A 16,864-nucleotide genomic window follows, 5' to 3' on the forward strand; every position below is an offset into this window, starting at 1 on the left:
CTGTACTCAGAAAACTATAAAGTACTCATGAAAGAAACTGAGGAAGACACAAATAAATGGAAAAATGCTCATGGATTGGAAAAATAAGTATTGTGAAAATGTCTACACCACCTAACGTAATCTACACGTTTAATGAAATCCCATCAAAATCCCATCAATTTTTTTCAAAGAAATGAAACAAATAATCCTAGAATTTATACAGAACCAGAAAAGACCTTGAATAGCCATAGGAATATTGAAAAAGGAAGTCAAAGTTGGTGGCATCAAAATTCTAGCCTTCAAGCTCTATTACAAAGCTGTCATCATGAAGACAGTATGGTACTGGAACAAAAACAGACACATAGATCAATGGAACAGAATAGAGAGCACAGAAATAGATGCTCATCTCTATGGTCAACTAATCTTCAACAAAGCAGGAAACAGGTCCAATTGAAAAAAAGACAGTCTCTTTAACAAATGATGTTGGGAAAATTGGACAGCCAAATGCACAAAAATGAAACTGGACCATTTCCTTACATGAAAATAGACTCAAAATGGATGAAGGACTTCATTGTGAGAAAGAAATCCATCAAAATCCTTGAGGAGAACACAGGCAGCAATTTCTTCGACCTCAGCCACAGCAACTTCTTCCCAGAAATATCGCCAAAGGCAAGGTATGCAAGGGCAAAAATGAACTATTGGGACTTCATCAAGCTCAAAAGCTTTTGCACAGCAAAGGAAGCAGTTAACAAAACCAAAAGACAACTGACAGAATGGGAGAAGATATTCACAAATGACGTATGAGATAAAGGACTAGTATCCAAAATGTATAAAGAACTTATCAAACTCAATACCCAAAGAACAAAGAGTCCAATCAAGAAATGGTTAGAGGACATGAACAGTCATTTCTGTAAAGAAGACATCCAGATGGCCAATAGATACATGAAAAAGTGCTCCACATCACTCAGCATTAGGGAAATACAAATCAAAACCTCAATGAGATACCACTTCACACCAGTCGGAATGGCTAAAATTAGTAAGTCAGGAAACAACAGATGCTGGTGTGGAAAAGGGCCTCCCATACTGTTGGTGGGAATGCAAGCTGGTGCAGCCACTCTGGAAAACAGCATGGAGGTTCCTCAAAAAGTTGAAAATAGAGCTACCTGACGATCCAGCAATCACACTACTGGGTATTTACGCTAAAGATACAAATGTAGTGATCCGAAGGGGCATGTGCACCTGAATGTTTATAGCAGCAATGTCCACAATAGCCAAGCTATGGAAAGAACCTAGATGTCCATCAACAGACGAATGGCTAAAGAAGATATGGTATATATATAAATATATATAAATACACACACACACACACACACACCCATGCATACAATGGGCTTGGGAGGTTGGGAAGGGAAAAATGAAACAAGATGGGATTGGGAGGGAGACAAATCATAAGAGATTCTTAATCTCACCAAACAAACTGACAGTTGCTGGGGAAGGAGGGTACGGAGTGGGTGGTTGGGTTATGGACATTGGGGAAGGTATGTGCTGTGAAGTATGTAAGCCTGAGGATTCATAGACCTGTACCCCTGCGGCAAATAATACATTATATGTTAATAAAAAAAAGAAATGTAAATCAAATGAACTTATGGTTAATGCTTCCTCAATAAAGTGTTGTCCAAGAGGAAAAAAAAAAAAAAAGAAAAAGAAAAAAGAAAATTCACTTAAGAAATGATTTTAAAAGGATGCTTTGGGGCACCAATGGCACCCTGAGAAGCTTTCTGGGGGAAGGAGGAAGGGAGGGGAGAGCTTCTCGCTCAGGCTTCTCAAAACCATTTTGATCTTATCAGTATGATAGGTAATATAATATACTGGAAGAAATAATTTCACAGCCTAAAAAAAAAAATAGAAATCCTATGTTCTAATTAGAAATAAATAATCTAAAAAAAAAAGTGGGACTCCTGGGTGGCTCAGTTAGTGAGTATCTGCCTTCAGCTCAGGTCATGATCCTAGGGTCCTGGCATTGAGTCCCATATCGGGCTCCCTGCTCCACGGGGAATCTACTTCTCCCTCTGCCTCTGCCTGCGGTTCCCCCTGCTTATGCTTTCTCTCTCTCTCTCTCTCAAATAAATAAATAAATAAAATCTTAAAGAAAAAAAAAAAAGAAGAAGGCCACAGCTAAAGGTTTTGTTCTCTTCTCTGCCTCAGGCTTCCCTGGTAGACAGTGGTGGTGTGGTATTACCTGGCATGAGCCATAAAACATATACATCACACTAGTTACACCACCTCCGATGATTTATTCAGAATGCTTAAGAGTCCATAAGCACAATGGAAATGTCATGAAAATGGCATATTGTACCTATAAATCATTTTAAGTGTTTGCCTACAAAACCCACCCAGAAGTTTTAAAAAGTGCTTTTTAAAAATATAACACAGTTAGTTAAAAGATGATGATATTGAGAATAATTTTTAACAGCTGAATGACTACTAACGTAGTTCAAGGAGCTAAGTAACAGAAAAACATTGTAAGGATCTGCTGGGGTGCGCTGTTTTTACTCCTCATGGTGATGTCACATCACAAGTAGATACTAACGTACCGGATCATCAGGGTTATATTGGATAACATATTCGATCTGTCCATTTGGTCCATCGTCTATGTCTGTAGCTCCATTGTCTCCTGAAAATCCTGTAAATATCGTGGTGCCAACTGGAGTGAGCTGAAAATAAAATAAAATAAAAGCCGTCAATCCTCGTTCCATCAAGCGCACACCAGAAGTGTTCTAGCACAAGCTCAGCCTTCTGTTACACAAAGGAGAGTGGGCAGTTGCCCACGGCCACAGACCTGATGCATTTCTAGAGAACGCTTCTAAACCTTCCATATAAGTTCTTGTGAAAGCTGAAATTTCCAACATCACGGGCCTTGCTTTGGGTGAAAAACAGAAGGCCCTAACTCAGTGTGAAGCACATTTGGACCAGTTTATGACCATTAGCATCTCAGTCCCTGTGGAGAGAATGCATCTGTTGTTCCTCCTTTAAAAAACAACAACAAAAACAAACAAACAAACAAAAAACCTTGATGCATTAAGTTATGGACAAGCTAGAATTTAAATTGTATGTGGAAGTTAGCATCATTTATTTATTTATTTATTAAGATTTTATTTATTTATTTGACAGACAGAGATCACAAGTAGGCAGAGAGGCAGAGAGAGAGAGGAGGAAGCAGGCTCCCCGCGGAGCAGAGAGCCCGACGCGGGGCTCGATCCCAGAACTCTGGGATCATGACCTGTGCTGAAAGCAGAGGCTTTAACCCACTGAGCCACCCAGGCGCCCCTAGCATCTTTATTTTAAAGTCAAAAATCACTTAGGAGAGATGAATGACACGATGGAAGTTTGAGGATGGGACATCAGAGGCAGTGGTGCTCTGTGCGTCAGAGGAGGGAGAGAGCTCGGAGTTGCCGCAGTTGCTGAAGGCCGCTGAGTGGCGGGTGTTGGCAAGAGGACCAGATCTTTTCCTTTGGGATTCAAACAATGACAAAACTTATTACGGCACACAAGACTATGATTTAGCATTTGGCCAGTGTACCTAGCTTCATTCAGTGTTGCTCTCCACCAGAGAGTCACTGTTATTTTCTTTGACCTGTAGGTCATTCCCTGCACAGTGTCTTCCTACATCCAGAGCCTCTAGAAGTCAAGCTTTACCCGGAAACCTCCTCATGAGTTACACTTCCAGTTACTCAGCATCCCTTCTCCTAAACCATCCCCAGCAAAGCATGCTCCATCCCACATCAGAATAAGGTACCCTTCTTGTTGTGCTTGCATCTTATACTTTTCTTCCTTAATCACTGCATTGAAATCATGAATAAATAAATTTTATCAATAAACATAACCTCTCTGCCTCTATGTGTCAGAGGCTTTTGATTTCTTTTTTAATTTTAGAGATATGTTTTGTTAGTTTTTAAAAAACATTCTTTCATGGAGAAATAGTTTGAGGATGGAAAAAGAAAAGGAGTTTCGTCTCATGTATTCCTGTTTTCAGTGGGTACAAATCCAGACCTCTACAGGGATCGACCACATCATGAGTAAATGAATGAAGCGAGCCTGATGTGCTTGGGGGCAAACTGAGAATCACATACATTCTACAAAGCAAATTCTTGCCATGATGGATATAGTCTTCTTATATTTTAATTTTATGAGAAATGTCTTGGTTCTAAAGTTGGCCTAGATTTAAGAGAATTAAACTAAGGACTGAATGGGCCAAACAAAATATATGCATGAGGCCCAGTAACTACAGTACTTTGCAACTTCCGATCAAAGAAAAAAAAATTACAAGTGTGATAAAAGAAACAAGCCATTGATACAAGGTAGTGAGCATTTACAAAGTCAGCCTTCCTGGCAAGCAGGTTCTACAGGGCAAATTTTGACTTCCAGGAGGTCAAAGAGAACACAAAGAAGAGAGGAGATGGTCTGAACAGCACATGTGAGAACACCAGGACACCATGAAGGAGACCCTGGGTGAAAATGTGAGGTCACTGAAAGACTGCTAAGACTTCTAAACTGACAATTTTCATTTTTAAAACTGTAATCCCAGTCCCCAAAGATATTGTGCTTTCTTGAAAAAAAAGTCATCTAAATCATTTTAACGCAGCTTGCTTGGATTTTTAAATTATCAAATTTTAACACTGAATGATGATTTATTTCCAGATAACTACTAAAACAAAGTATTTTCTGTGGTAAGAATACCTCTATATTCCTCTTTCCCTTCATCAAGGCTCTTGGAAACATGGGCCATTGTAGTGAAGTCAAATTCAAACACTAAGCTTATTTAAAAATTAGGAAATACTGTTTAAAAAGGAAGTAGCAATGGAAACAAAGGATCTGCTTCAAAATATATATATATTGGATTTGACTATCACCTATACATCACCTACTATATGATTTCAAAGTATCTTCTATCTCCTGTGTGAAAATAAAATTACTGGCAATCTTATAATAAAACAAAACCACAGAACCCCATAAAGTATTTTTTTTTTTTTTTTAAGTAGGCTCCACACCTGACATGGAGCCCAACACAGGGATTGAACTCAGAAACCTGAGATCAAGACCTGAGTTGAGACCAAGAGTTGGGTGCTTAACTGACTGAGCCACCCAGGTGCCCCCTCACCAATGAGGTATTTTTTAAAGATCTTTGTTACCAAAACAAAACAAACAAAAAAACTGTGCTGTGGGATTGATTTAAAATCAAAGGAATCAAAACAAAGACAAAATGAAACAGAAAAACGTGAACAGTAGGTGTGGGCAGATTTTGAAAACGATGTGTCAGTGTCTATCTACTCATTGAGGCAGCATATCCTACAGTACTAGAATCATTGTGGGGAGGGATTCTGAAATCCTGAAGCCAAGGGCACAACACGGGTACTAAGGGGGAAGGAAGAGGAGGTTGGAAGAGCTGGGAGCACATGCCAGTGTCTGGAGGTGCTCAGATAGTGAGTGGGCTGGACGCCAGGGAAGAAGGGCTTTAGCGTGACAAGCAGAAAGGGTGCTGAAAACAATCACAAGTCCTCTATTTAATCAATTCTGCCAGCCCCTATAATACGCACCTAAAAGAACAAGATGTTAGAACGAAGATTTTTTTTTATTCAACTCACTATTACTAAAACCAATTTTTTTCTTTCTTGACAAGTTGCTTGTTTTCTTTTGCTTTGCTTTGCTTTTTTAATTGAAGGGGGGCAAAGTTTCAACATAATCAGTAGCGCCTCACCTGTACATTATGAAATATTGGGGCTTAAATCATGATGACATATTAGAGTTATTCAGAAGTAAAACAAGCAAACAAGAGAAAACCTTATGATTCTCTCACTTGATCATGTAACCATTTGTGTAACATTCAATAGCTATATTATTACCCAGTGACATTATTTTCTGTTGGAAATTTTAAATTATGTAGACAGGTTGACAATTTTCTCCATGCTGTTTTAATAATATAAATTCAATCTGACTAGATGTAAAGTTTGAAGTATTATTTATACATGTAGAGGAAAAAATAACAACTAATCTCGCTTTTGAGTCTCAAAATCCAAAATGCAAATGAAACATCCCTGCTGATTTAAGTAATAAAATGGCAGTTTTTAGAAGATAAGAACTGTTGTTAGTCAAGGAGAAAATAAAGCATAATATTCTCTAAATCTCACAATTTTCCACATTTCCCAGTCTTATCTGAGATTAAGTTTCTAAAAACAAATATTGCATGACAGTATTTGGTTGGAATAGATGATTTGAAAGATTTTACTTCACCCTGTGTGATATTTGCGAATCCAAAGACATAGTTGCAAATTCAAAGACCCTAACCATGAAAAACTCTATGCTTTTCTCCAGTTGTCCAAACGTTTTTGAAATTCACAAAAGGCACTTTTTCATGTGTCTGTTGGCCATCTGGATGTCTTCTTTGCAGAAATGTCTGTTCATGTCCTCTGAGGGGGAGCGGGCTATGGACATTGGGGAGGGGAGGCGAACCATAAGAGACTATGTACTCTGAAAAACAACCTGAGGGTTTTGAAGGGTCAGGGGTGGGAGGTTGGGGCAACCTGAGGGTTTTGAAGGGTCAGGGGTGGGAGGTTGGGGGAACAGGTGGTGGGTAATGGGGAGGGCACGTTTTGCATGGAGCACTGGGTGTTGTGCAATAAGAATGAATACTGTTACACTGAAAAAATAAATAAAATGAAAAAAAAATTACAAAAAAAAAAAAAAAAAGAAATTCACAAAAGGCAACCTAAGAGTGTTAAGGTGCCTTAATATATTATCATCAATTAATATTTTTCCTCTCCATCAGACATCTTTCTTTTACAGTTAAAAATCACATTTATAAAGAAGTATAATTTTTAATACCTCATCTTTAAAACAAACCCTATATTTTTAGTTGCCTTTAGAAAAAGTGCACTTAGTGATGAAGTATAACAAAGACTGTTGTTGGATTACACATGAAAGGACTTATTGCGTATTTGTTCATGGATGCAATTTGAACCTTATCCAAAAAAAAATTTCAATTTTAATCACTCTCATTCTAGGATTTAACCTTATTTTTCAGGTGCCACACATAATTGCCCCCAATAGAATTTATGTGCCCATATATGTTTTTATTCTTTCCTGAAATTACAAGTAGAAATATGATTCTATAGTCAATTGTCTTAGTTAATATCTTTGAAAGGAAAATAAAGGAGTAATAATTTCCTTGTGTCGACAAAGAGAATCAATTTTCTCATTTCTGTAATGATACCATAATAAAGGTCATGCGTGATCTCTAAATAGGATTTTAAACCCTTTTTTTAAAAGGAGAATTTAGGCCCTTGAAAATTAAGTGGAAAGGGTTATTATAACAGCAGATTTCAGCATTGTATTTAGTCTGGGTGCTGTCTCTGTTCACTATAATTTCACTAACAATCACTACAGTTTCACTAACAACTGGATTAAAGATTTTCCCTCCAACTTTGAAAATGTGGTATTTAGTTGTTGACAGCAAAGGACTCAGGAAATAATGTCTCGTTATGAGTTCAACAGTTGCATAGACGAGTGAGTGCTGCTCTCTTCCACAGCTGAATGTTCAGACCAAACATCTTAGCACACTTTTGTTCCTTCTTGTGTCCACTAACAGAATGAGGAAACATCCCCATGCAGACATGCACAAGTAAATGCAGCACTAACTTGGGTCAGGACTGGGCTGCACACATTTATCTGTGATCTACCATGTACCTGGTTAACCCATCAGAAAAAGGCTAGGGTTAGGGATGTTTAAAACTGATATGAGCCCCAATGTTCACAGCAGCAATGTCCACAATAGCCAAACTGTGGAAAGAGATGAGATGCCCTTTGACAGACAAATGGATAAAGAAGATGTGGTCCATATATACAACGGAGTATTATGCCTCCATCAGAAAGGATGAATACTCAAATTTTGCATCAACATGGAGGGGACTGGAGGAGATTATGCTAAGTGAAATAAGTCAGGTAGAGAGAGTCAATTATCATATGGTTTCACTTACTTGTGGAACATAAGGAGTAACATGGGGGACATTAGGAGAAGGAAGGGAAAAATGAAGCAGGGGGAATCAGAGGGAGAGACAAACCATGAGAGACTGTAGACTTGGAGAAACAACCTGAGGGTTCTGGAGGTGAAATGAGTGGGGGGATGGGTGAACCTGGTGATGGGTATTAAGGAGGGCATGGACTGCATGGAGCACTGGGTGTTATACACAAACAATGTATCATGGAACACTACATCAAAAACTAATGACGTATTGTATGGAGACTAACATAACATGATGAAAAATTAATATAAGAGGAATAGCTAAGAAAAAAAAAAGATAAAGCATTTTATCTTTATATGGAAGGTCTGGAGAAACTAAAAAGTCCCAAAGAAATGGCCTATTCTAGGTGCAAACAAGCAAAGGGAGATGAAACATAAGAACTGGTGTTAAAAAGCAGATTTCATTCATTTTCAATACAGGTATACTGAACAGAAGCACACAACTATGTATGCAAATACACACATGCACACACGCACACACTGAATAAATATAAATACATACGTATCACCATGACTTACTCTCTGTAGAGGAGGTGTCTCGTGAATTTCTCAATATGATATTATAAAGCCATGCTGCTCTATACATTATTATTCACAGTTTTCAGGGCACATCTTCCATGCACATGACCATGTTCTGTGTTCTTTACCATTTCAACAAGTCTCAGAAATATAATTTTGGTTTTCTGAAGGGCATTCTAATGCATGGGACGATTATCAGTGTGGGCAGCTGCCTGAGGGGGTCACTTACTTATTTAGTTCATGTCTGCTTTCACAAATGATTTTATACAGCTATTGGGAAATACAGAAAATGCAGATACATGCAAATGGTAAAATCAAAGCAAGAAATTTCAGTATTTGAAATACTGAAGGAGATGCAGACGATAAATTATAATGTGAATGCAAAAAATGAACAGTTCTCAGTTAACTGTGATCCATGGTGAGTGAATCTTACCGAAAAATTATGAACATCACTCCTAAAAGAAAAGACTTGTCCTCACTTGCGAGTTTACTTGTAGTATTTCCCCACAGAAGCATTTTATTTATGGCTTCATATAAATACAATTGCTTCTCATTATCCATGGCGATTATGTTCTATAAAGTCACCATGAACACTGACTTAAATATTGAACCACTGCTTCCACAGAGAATACAGAGTTATCCCACTGCTAGGGGGGACACAAGCTTAGGTCCCCCCCCCAGCCTCGTCACAACATTTTCATCAACCAATCAATGTTTTATGTGTGCTTCTGTTTAAAGACACCATATTTGATATGTGTTTTGGATTCACTACCATTTAGCTCACAGCCAACAGCACTATAACTCATGCCTGAATACATTTACCTAATACATACAGTCTCTCTGTAAGGTACATATTGCCTTCTTGTGTTGGGAAGCTAGACGCCCTGCAGCACTACTCCTGGGGGCCATTTTAAACAGCAAAATCACCAGCAAAAATTACAAAGATGTAAACAATGTGGCACTAATTAGATAGCAGAAAAAGTACATTTATTTACAGTAAGAGACATGAAACAAGATGGTAGAGCATCATCTTGTTTGGCTGGAGGTAGATGTGTGTACAGGGGATGACTCAATTTTTTCATTCCTTTGCACATGTCTGTGAATGAGCATGGAAGTTTGGCAAGTATTGAATTTGGGCTTATAAATAAATTTGAGGGGCGCCTGGGTGGCTCAGTGGTTTAAGCCTCTGCCTTCGGCTCAGGTCATGGTCTCGGGGTCCTGGGATTGGGCCCCGCATCGGGCTCTCTGCTCAGTGAGGAGCCTGTTTCTCCCTCTCTCTCTGCCTGCCTCTCTGCCTACTTGTGACCTCTCTCTCTGTCAAATAAATAAAATATTAAAAAAATAAATAAATAAATAAATTTGAGCAAGGAGGCAAACTTGCAATTATAGAATCAGTGAATCATGAAGATGAACTGTACGTGACAAACAATACTAGTAATTCATTATGAGTGTGGTTCAAAAACTCAACCAACCAGAAACTGAGACAGGATCGAGTCTCATCTCTAGCTCCCCTGAGCTCGATGATCCTTGCTCCTCTGGAATTATTTCCTGCCTATGAATGTTAAATTTGTATTAAGCACTTATGAGAAATATTTTAGATCTGTATTTTGATTGTTTATTAAAGAACTAAATAAGAGGAAAGATACGCTTTATCAATAAAAGGGCATTATCAATAATGCAAAGATCTGGATTCTTTTTAAATTTATCAATAGATGTGGAAATTTGTAAGCTGATTCTAAAATTTACATGAAACTTCATGGGGTCAAGAATAGAAAGACAGTCTCTTCTAAAGAAGAACTAAGTGGGCAGACTTATACTACCCAGTTCCCTGACTTCAATATAAATCTACAGAAATTGAGACACTGCAGTACTGGCTTGAGAATAAACAAAGATACCAGTGGGACAGTATATTGTGTCCAAAAATAATCCCCACAAACAGGCACCTCAATCATAGAGAAACACAATACAGCAGTGGTTGTGAATTCAATGATCTTCACAAGAAATGGTGCAATGTCTTTTTTTTAAATGTTGTATTTTTCTTTTTTTTCCATGTTATTTTATATTTCTTTTCAGTGTTCCAGCATTCATTGTTTATGCACTACACCCAGTGCTCCATGCAATACTTGCCCGCCATAATACTCACCACCAGACTCACTCAAGCCCCCACCTCCAAAACCCTCAGTTAGTTCCTCAGTGTCCACGGTCTCTCACGGTTTGTCTCCCCCTCCAATTTCCCCCAACTCACTTCTCTCCATTTCCCAGTGTCCTCCATGTTATTCCTTATGCTCCATGAGTAAGTGAAACCATATGATATTTGGTGCAATGTTAATTAGAAATCTACATGGGCAAAAAATGATACCAATTCCTTCTTCACAACCTACATAAAACTAAATTCCAGGTGGCCTTGTGCTCTGTTGGTGGTCAATTGGTACAGCCGTTGTGCAGACTAGTATAGAGGTTCCCCAAAATATTAGAAACAGAATTACCATATGATCTAACAATGCCACTTTGGGGTATTTATGCAAAGGAAACGAAGGCACTAACTCAAAAAGATAAATGCACCTCCATGTTCACAGCAGCCTTATATACAATAGCCAAGATTTGGAAAAACCTAAGTTTTCACTGATGGATAAATAGATAAAGAAAGTATTGTGTGTATTGTCACAGTCTTCTCAATTACCCTTGGTGGTATGAGGATTCTCTTCCATCATTGTAATCTTTCTAAATGAGAAGCCATTCATTCTTTGGTTACTGTACAGCCATTAACTTCCTCCTCAGATAAAATAATTGTATGATCTTTCTTGCAAATCATCCCTGCCTTGGAAATATGCTTTAGATACAGTGATATATTCGAAAACCAAGAGAGTCTTCACAAATGAAGTAGAGTGATGAATTTGTTTACAGGTTCACATGGGTGAAGACTTCAGCTTTGTCTCATAATGATTAAATTACATTATCTCCAAGTCTATGGCCACTTATTGAGAGCTTAATACAACCATTGTCTCTGTGACTATTATGATGGTGTTATATTAATTCATTAACAGAATATTTGTTTTATCCAAAAATGTATCCAAATCAAATGTCTATGTGGAGTTTATCTTAAAATCTTCTAAGAAGTGCAAATAGCACACATTGCTGAATTCAAATTTAGTGGATGTTATCTTGCAGGTATTTATTAAAATCAAAGAAAAAATTTTTAAGATTGCATATGTTCTTCATCTTCCCAGTAACATGACCCAGTTTTTGCACCTGTGTGTAAAATCTGGATTCCCTATTTTAATTATGGAAGCTGGAAAGTGACTTCTGAAGAAATTATTAAAGGCAAATTCATGTAGATAAGTATCTTCAAAATAAGAGGATTATTATTATTTGAATGATAAGTACCTATACTCATCTTTATTAAAAACTAAAGAGCGGGGCACCTGGGTGGCTCAGTGGGTTAAAGCCTCTGCCTTTGGCTCAGGTCATGATCCCAGGGTCCTGGGATCGAGCCCCACATAGGGCTCTCTGCTCCGCAGGGAGCCTGCTTCCTCCTCTCTCTCTGCCTGCCTCTCTGCCTAGTTGTGATTTCTCTCTGTCAAATAAATAAAATATTTTAAACATTTAAAAAAAAACTAAAGAGCAACTAAGCTTAAATTGATTATATATGTGTGCATCTACATATACAGATACACAGAGAGAATTTGTGTATGTGTATATATATATATATGTATACAACATATATATGTTATAAGAGCTTACTAAATTTGAAATTTGTCAAATACTTGAATTTTTTTAAAATTTATTTGACAGAGATCACAAGCAGGCAGAGAGGCAGGCAGAGAGAGAGGAGGAAGCAGGCTCCCCACTGAGCAGAGAGCCCGATGCAGGGCTCAATCCCAGGACCCTGGGATCATGACCTGAGCTGAAGGCAGAGGCTTAACCCACTGAGACACCCAGGTGCCCCAAATACTTGAATTTTTTAAAAGAGTTGAAAAATTGATTCCCATTTACATATATAATGTAGAGTAAATATTTTTATGTGTCTCTTTCTAGTCCATTAATCTCTGTCTCCTTTTTCCTATCTTACTGGTCTCCAATTTCCCAGAGAGGATGTTTCTAGTTTCCTTGAGGTGGAAAACAGGGATAACTAAAAGGAAGTGGGGCTTCTTTCTTCGGAAGCTTTTGTGTGTTATAGATCACCTGCTCATGCTATCTCTCAAAGAAATTCTGTGAAAGGGTATGACTCTGGAGGTTCAGTTATTTTTATTCCTTGAAGATATTTATCAAGTTTCCAATACCATGGACATTTCATATTCATATATATATATATGTGTGTGTGTGTGTGTATATATAAATTTATTACATTTTAAATATATAAATATATTTAACTTAAAAATTACCTTATTGTGTCTAACAATCATAAAGAAAACACAAACTGTGTTAAAATTTCTTAACTATAGATGAAATCTCACTGTTACACTTCATCATGGATGCCATCTGTCTTCTTAGATCTACCTCAATGGCTGATAAGAACAGATGTCCAAAAATGCAAGTACTCATGCAAGGAAGCATGATGAAATGTGGAAGAACAGCACAAAACTAGGAATTAGATCGGGAAAGTGAATGTTCAAACTGAACAGATTCCAAGATCATGTCATTTCTTTTGTGAGGAAAATCTCATGTTGTCAGTGTTGTTCTGCAAATTACCACCAGTCCGTGAACTTAAATTTTGCATTAACTTTGTGAAGGCAGTTCTATGTAACTATGTCTGCAGCATAGCTCCAAGGCAAAGTAGACTCACAAGATGGCCCAATCTTCTACTAAGTACTTCAAACGTATTCTCTTTTAATCCTTTAATGCAACTTTGTAACATTATTTTTGTTGTTAAACTTATTTTATAGTTGAGGAATCATAAGCAAAGAGCTTCTGCCTGATGTCATAATTCTACTTCTTGGTTGATCAGGACTGCACCCCAGATCATCTGACTTCGAGATGTAAAAATCCCCAGGCACTGTGAAATATATTATTTCAGAAATTTCATAATCTGCTATTAATAAGCTTTTGAGATAAGGGGAAATGAAATGAAAGGAGGAATAAAGATAATGTGGCACATACCCAAACTCAAGATACACAGATATGTGAAATGATGCAATTTGGATGAAGTATTCTATCAAACATAAATTATGTTTCACCCTAAGGAAAAATAGTTTTGAGATACTTACAGAAAGACAAAGAAGTTAAACTAAGCTAGTGTCTGAATTTTAGAAAACTCAAATTATTATTGCCATTGAAAATAGGTAGATTCTCAGCAAGCAAATTATTTCATAAATCCCCAGTTTTACCTTTTTAGTATGCTAACTTCCTCATTTGTGATCAAAACTTCATTGCTAGTTTATTGCTTCATGCCTGAAAAAATACTCAATATATGCTCAAGGGGTAAAGAGAAGAAAAAGAAAATATATTCAAGCATAGTGATTTGCATTTTCACCCAAGGTTTCTCAACAAATCAATGCTTCACAAATCACTAATAAAAATGTTGGGTAAAGGTTTGAAGAGGCCACCATTAAAGTAATGGGACACATTGATATTGTGTGTCTTTCTTATAATGTGCTATGAAAGACACATATTATCTTTGTGGTATTCTTGAACAAAATTTATAACATGCAGAAATATCAGGAAAATGCACATTGAAAAATATCTATAAACTTCCCACTCCAGAAAGATATTAAGGTTGTTAAAGTCAAGGGGATAATAAGGACCTAAGGCTGAGATTATAAAGACATGCCAACTAAGAGCAATGTTTGACCCTAGATAAAGTCTTTGACCTATAAAGGACTTTATTGGGGAAATCAGCAAAAATTAATGAGGTCTGTAGATCTATATATGATATGTGATATATATTATGCATATGATTATGTGGCATATATACACATAAGCAATATATATACACATACATATATCTATCTACCTACTAGAGAGAAAGGTTATCTGATTAGTACTCCTCACAACTGTCAAGGTGATCAAAAACAATAAAAGTAAAAAATTGCCACAATCTAGAGAAGACGAAAAAGATACAATACCTAAAAGTAATCTGGTATGCTAGACTGGGTCCTAGAATAAGAATAAGGACATTAGGTAAAAACTAAGGAAGTCGAAATAAAATATGGATTTAGGTTAATAATAATATCACTGTTGGTTCAGTAGTTGTTTAAAAATGTACCATACTAGAACTAGAGGGTATTATGCTGAGTGAAATAAGTCAATCAGAGAAGGACAATTATCATATGATCTCTCTGATATGAGGAAGTTGAGAGGCAAGGTGGGGGATTTGTGGGGGGTAGGGAAGGAAAAAATGAAACAAGATGTGATTAGGAGGCAGTCAAACCGTAAGAGACTCTTACTCTCACAAAACAAACAGAATTGTTGCAGGGAGAGGGATGGGGGTAGTGTGGCTAGGTGATGGGCACTGGGGAGGGTATGTGCTATGGTGAGTGCTGTGAAACGTGTAAGTCTAAGGATTCACAGACCTGTACCCCTGGGGCAAATAATACACTATATGTCAATAAAGAAAATGTACCATACTGATAAAATCTGTTAACAATAGGGGAAATTGGATGTGAGTTATATGGTGTTTCATTTCTTCTCCTAAAATGTTATTTAGGTCTAAAGTGTTAAAACAGGCCATTTCCATAATCACATTCACTATAACAAAATCCAAGACCTGAGCATGTCATTTATTAAAAGAAAATATTTTTAAAATAATAAAGCTTGGCTCATTTGTATTACATTTAGTTTTTTAATGTTTACTTATTTATTTAAGAGAGAGAAAGAGAGAGAGAGAGAGGAGGGGAGGGGCAGAAGAAGAGAGAGATAATCCTAAGCAGTCTCCACACCCAATGCGAGCCTGATTTGAGATGCTTCAAGAAAGACATTTAGCATTAATAAATATACTTAATAAAAGACAACTGTCATGAATTATCAAGTAGAATGGTAGAATGAATCTACCGTTATCATTATCATTGGCCCTTATTCCATTCAGTGTTAGGACAAATGATGCCACTCAAATGGCAAGGAGATCTGTGTAGAAACCTTACTGGGAACAAAATTTGGATAAGAATAAATTTAAATTCAATCTGGTGTGAAATTGCTTCTTAATGAGTATGCTTAATAATACAAAAGTAAAAAGAAATACTAGAATTATTATAAATCTCAACTTTATAGACGTTTAAGCTGTTAACCAGGACATGATTTATGATGTATGAGTAATATCAATAATTATGAGAGAACTTGATTGTTCCTTAAACCCAAGGTAATTTCAACTGCAAAACTTCACCTTCCTAAATTGGAAATGCCATTTTAAATTTAGATTTATGAAACATCCTTTTAAGTTTCCTATTATTAGTAACTTAAAGAACTCGATCAAACACAGATTTATTAAATTGGCGGGATGCTCTTGGGGACCCTTGGCATTGAGCCTCACAAAACTGTGCATACAGGAAAATCTTGTAGAGGAAAAAAAGGGCATTTGGTCAAAAGGGAATCATTAATTTCACTTAATCAATAGGACTTTAGTTTTTCTGGGACATGAGAAGTAAGGTACAGATTCTCAAGTGGTATAATAGTCATAGCTGAATAAATATGTAATTTCCCTAAAGTTATGTAAAAGGAACAATAATTAACATAAATATGTGTTTTCCCCCAAGGGCCACAAAAAAAGAACTACAATTCTCATAGCTCATATTTAATAAGTCAAAAAAAAAAAAGATGGATTTTTTTTTTCTTCTCATCGCTGTTGGGTAATTTAAGTAATTCATCACAATAATCCAGAAAGCTCTTTTTTGTTTCTTTAAAAATGTTACCATGAATGAGCTTCTTTACAAATTTAACTCAAAGCAAGTTCTTATTCTCTAGGTCATCCTTATCTCAAGGACAAAGTGAACTATATGTTAAATAATACTTTCCTATTTCATGGTTGTACCATTCATGGCTCACTGATAAGTCCAAGCACAGAACTCCTACAACGTGCCAGGCACTGTTCAATTCAACCAGCAAAACAAAACACTGGCTGTAATAAGAATTGCATTCTAATTTGGCAGATACCAAGAAAACAAATAAATAAATACACACACAATATCAGGTTAGAATAAGTCCTACAAAGGTAACCCATTTCAGACTGTCTCTTGAAATAGTTACAAAAGGGAAGCCTGGATGGCTCAGTTGGTTAAGCCTCTGCCTTTGGCTCAGGTTGAGCTCCTGTTGAGCAAGGATCCCCCTTCTCCCTCTGCAGGCTCTGCCTGCCCCTCCTCCTAC

The 16,864-nt window shown here is 36.9% G+C and overlaps 1 protein-coding gene across 1 annotated transcript in view; it reads right to left on the reverse strand.

The window, feature by feature from the left end:
* Nucleotides 1-16,864, reverse strand: part of PCDH15 (protocadherin related 15) — a 567,896-nt gene that overhangs the window by 525,134 nt on the left and 25,898 nt on the right. The window contains exon 3 of the mRNA XM_046026577.1: nucleotides 2,574-2,693. Coding sequence (XP_045882533.1) covers nucleotides 2,574-2,693 — 120 coding nt within the window. The remainder of the gene's footprint in view (nucleotides 1-2,573; nucleotides 2,694-16,864) is intronic.

This window comes from Meles meles, chromosome 13 (genome assembly GCF_922984935.1).
Source record: "Meles meles chromosome 13, mMelMel3.1 paternal haplotype, whole genome shotgun sequence".
In the NCBI taxonomy this organism is placed as follows: domain Eukaryota; kingdom Metazoa; phylum Chordata; class Mammalia; order Carnivora; family Mustelidae; genus Meles; species Meles meles.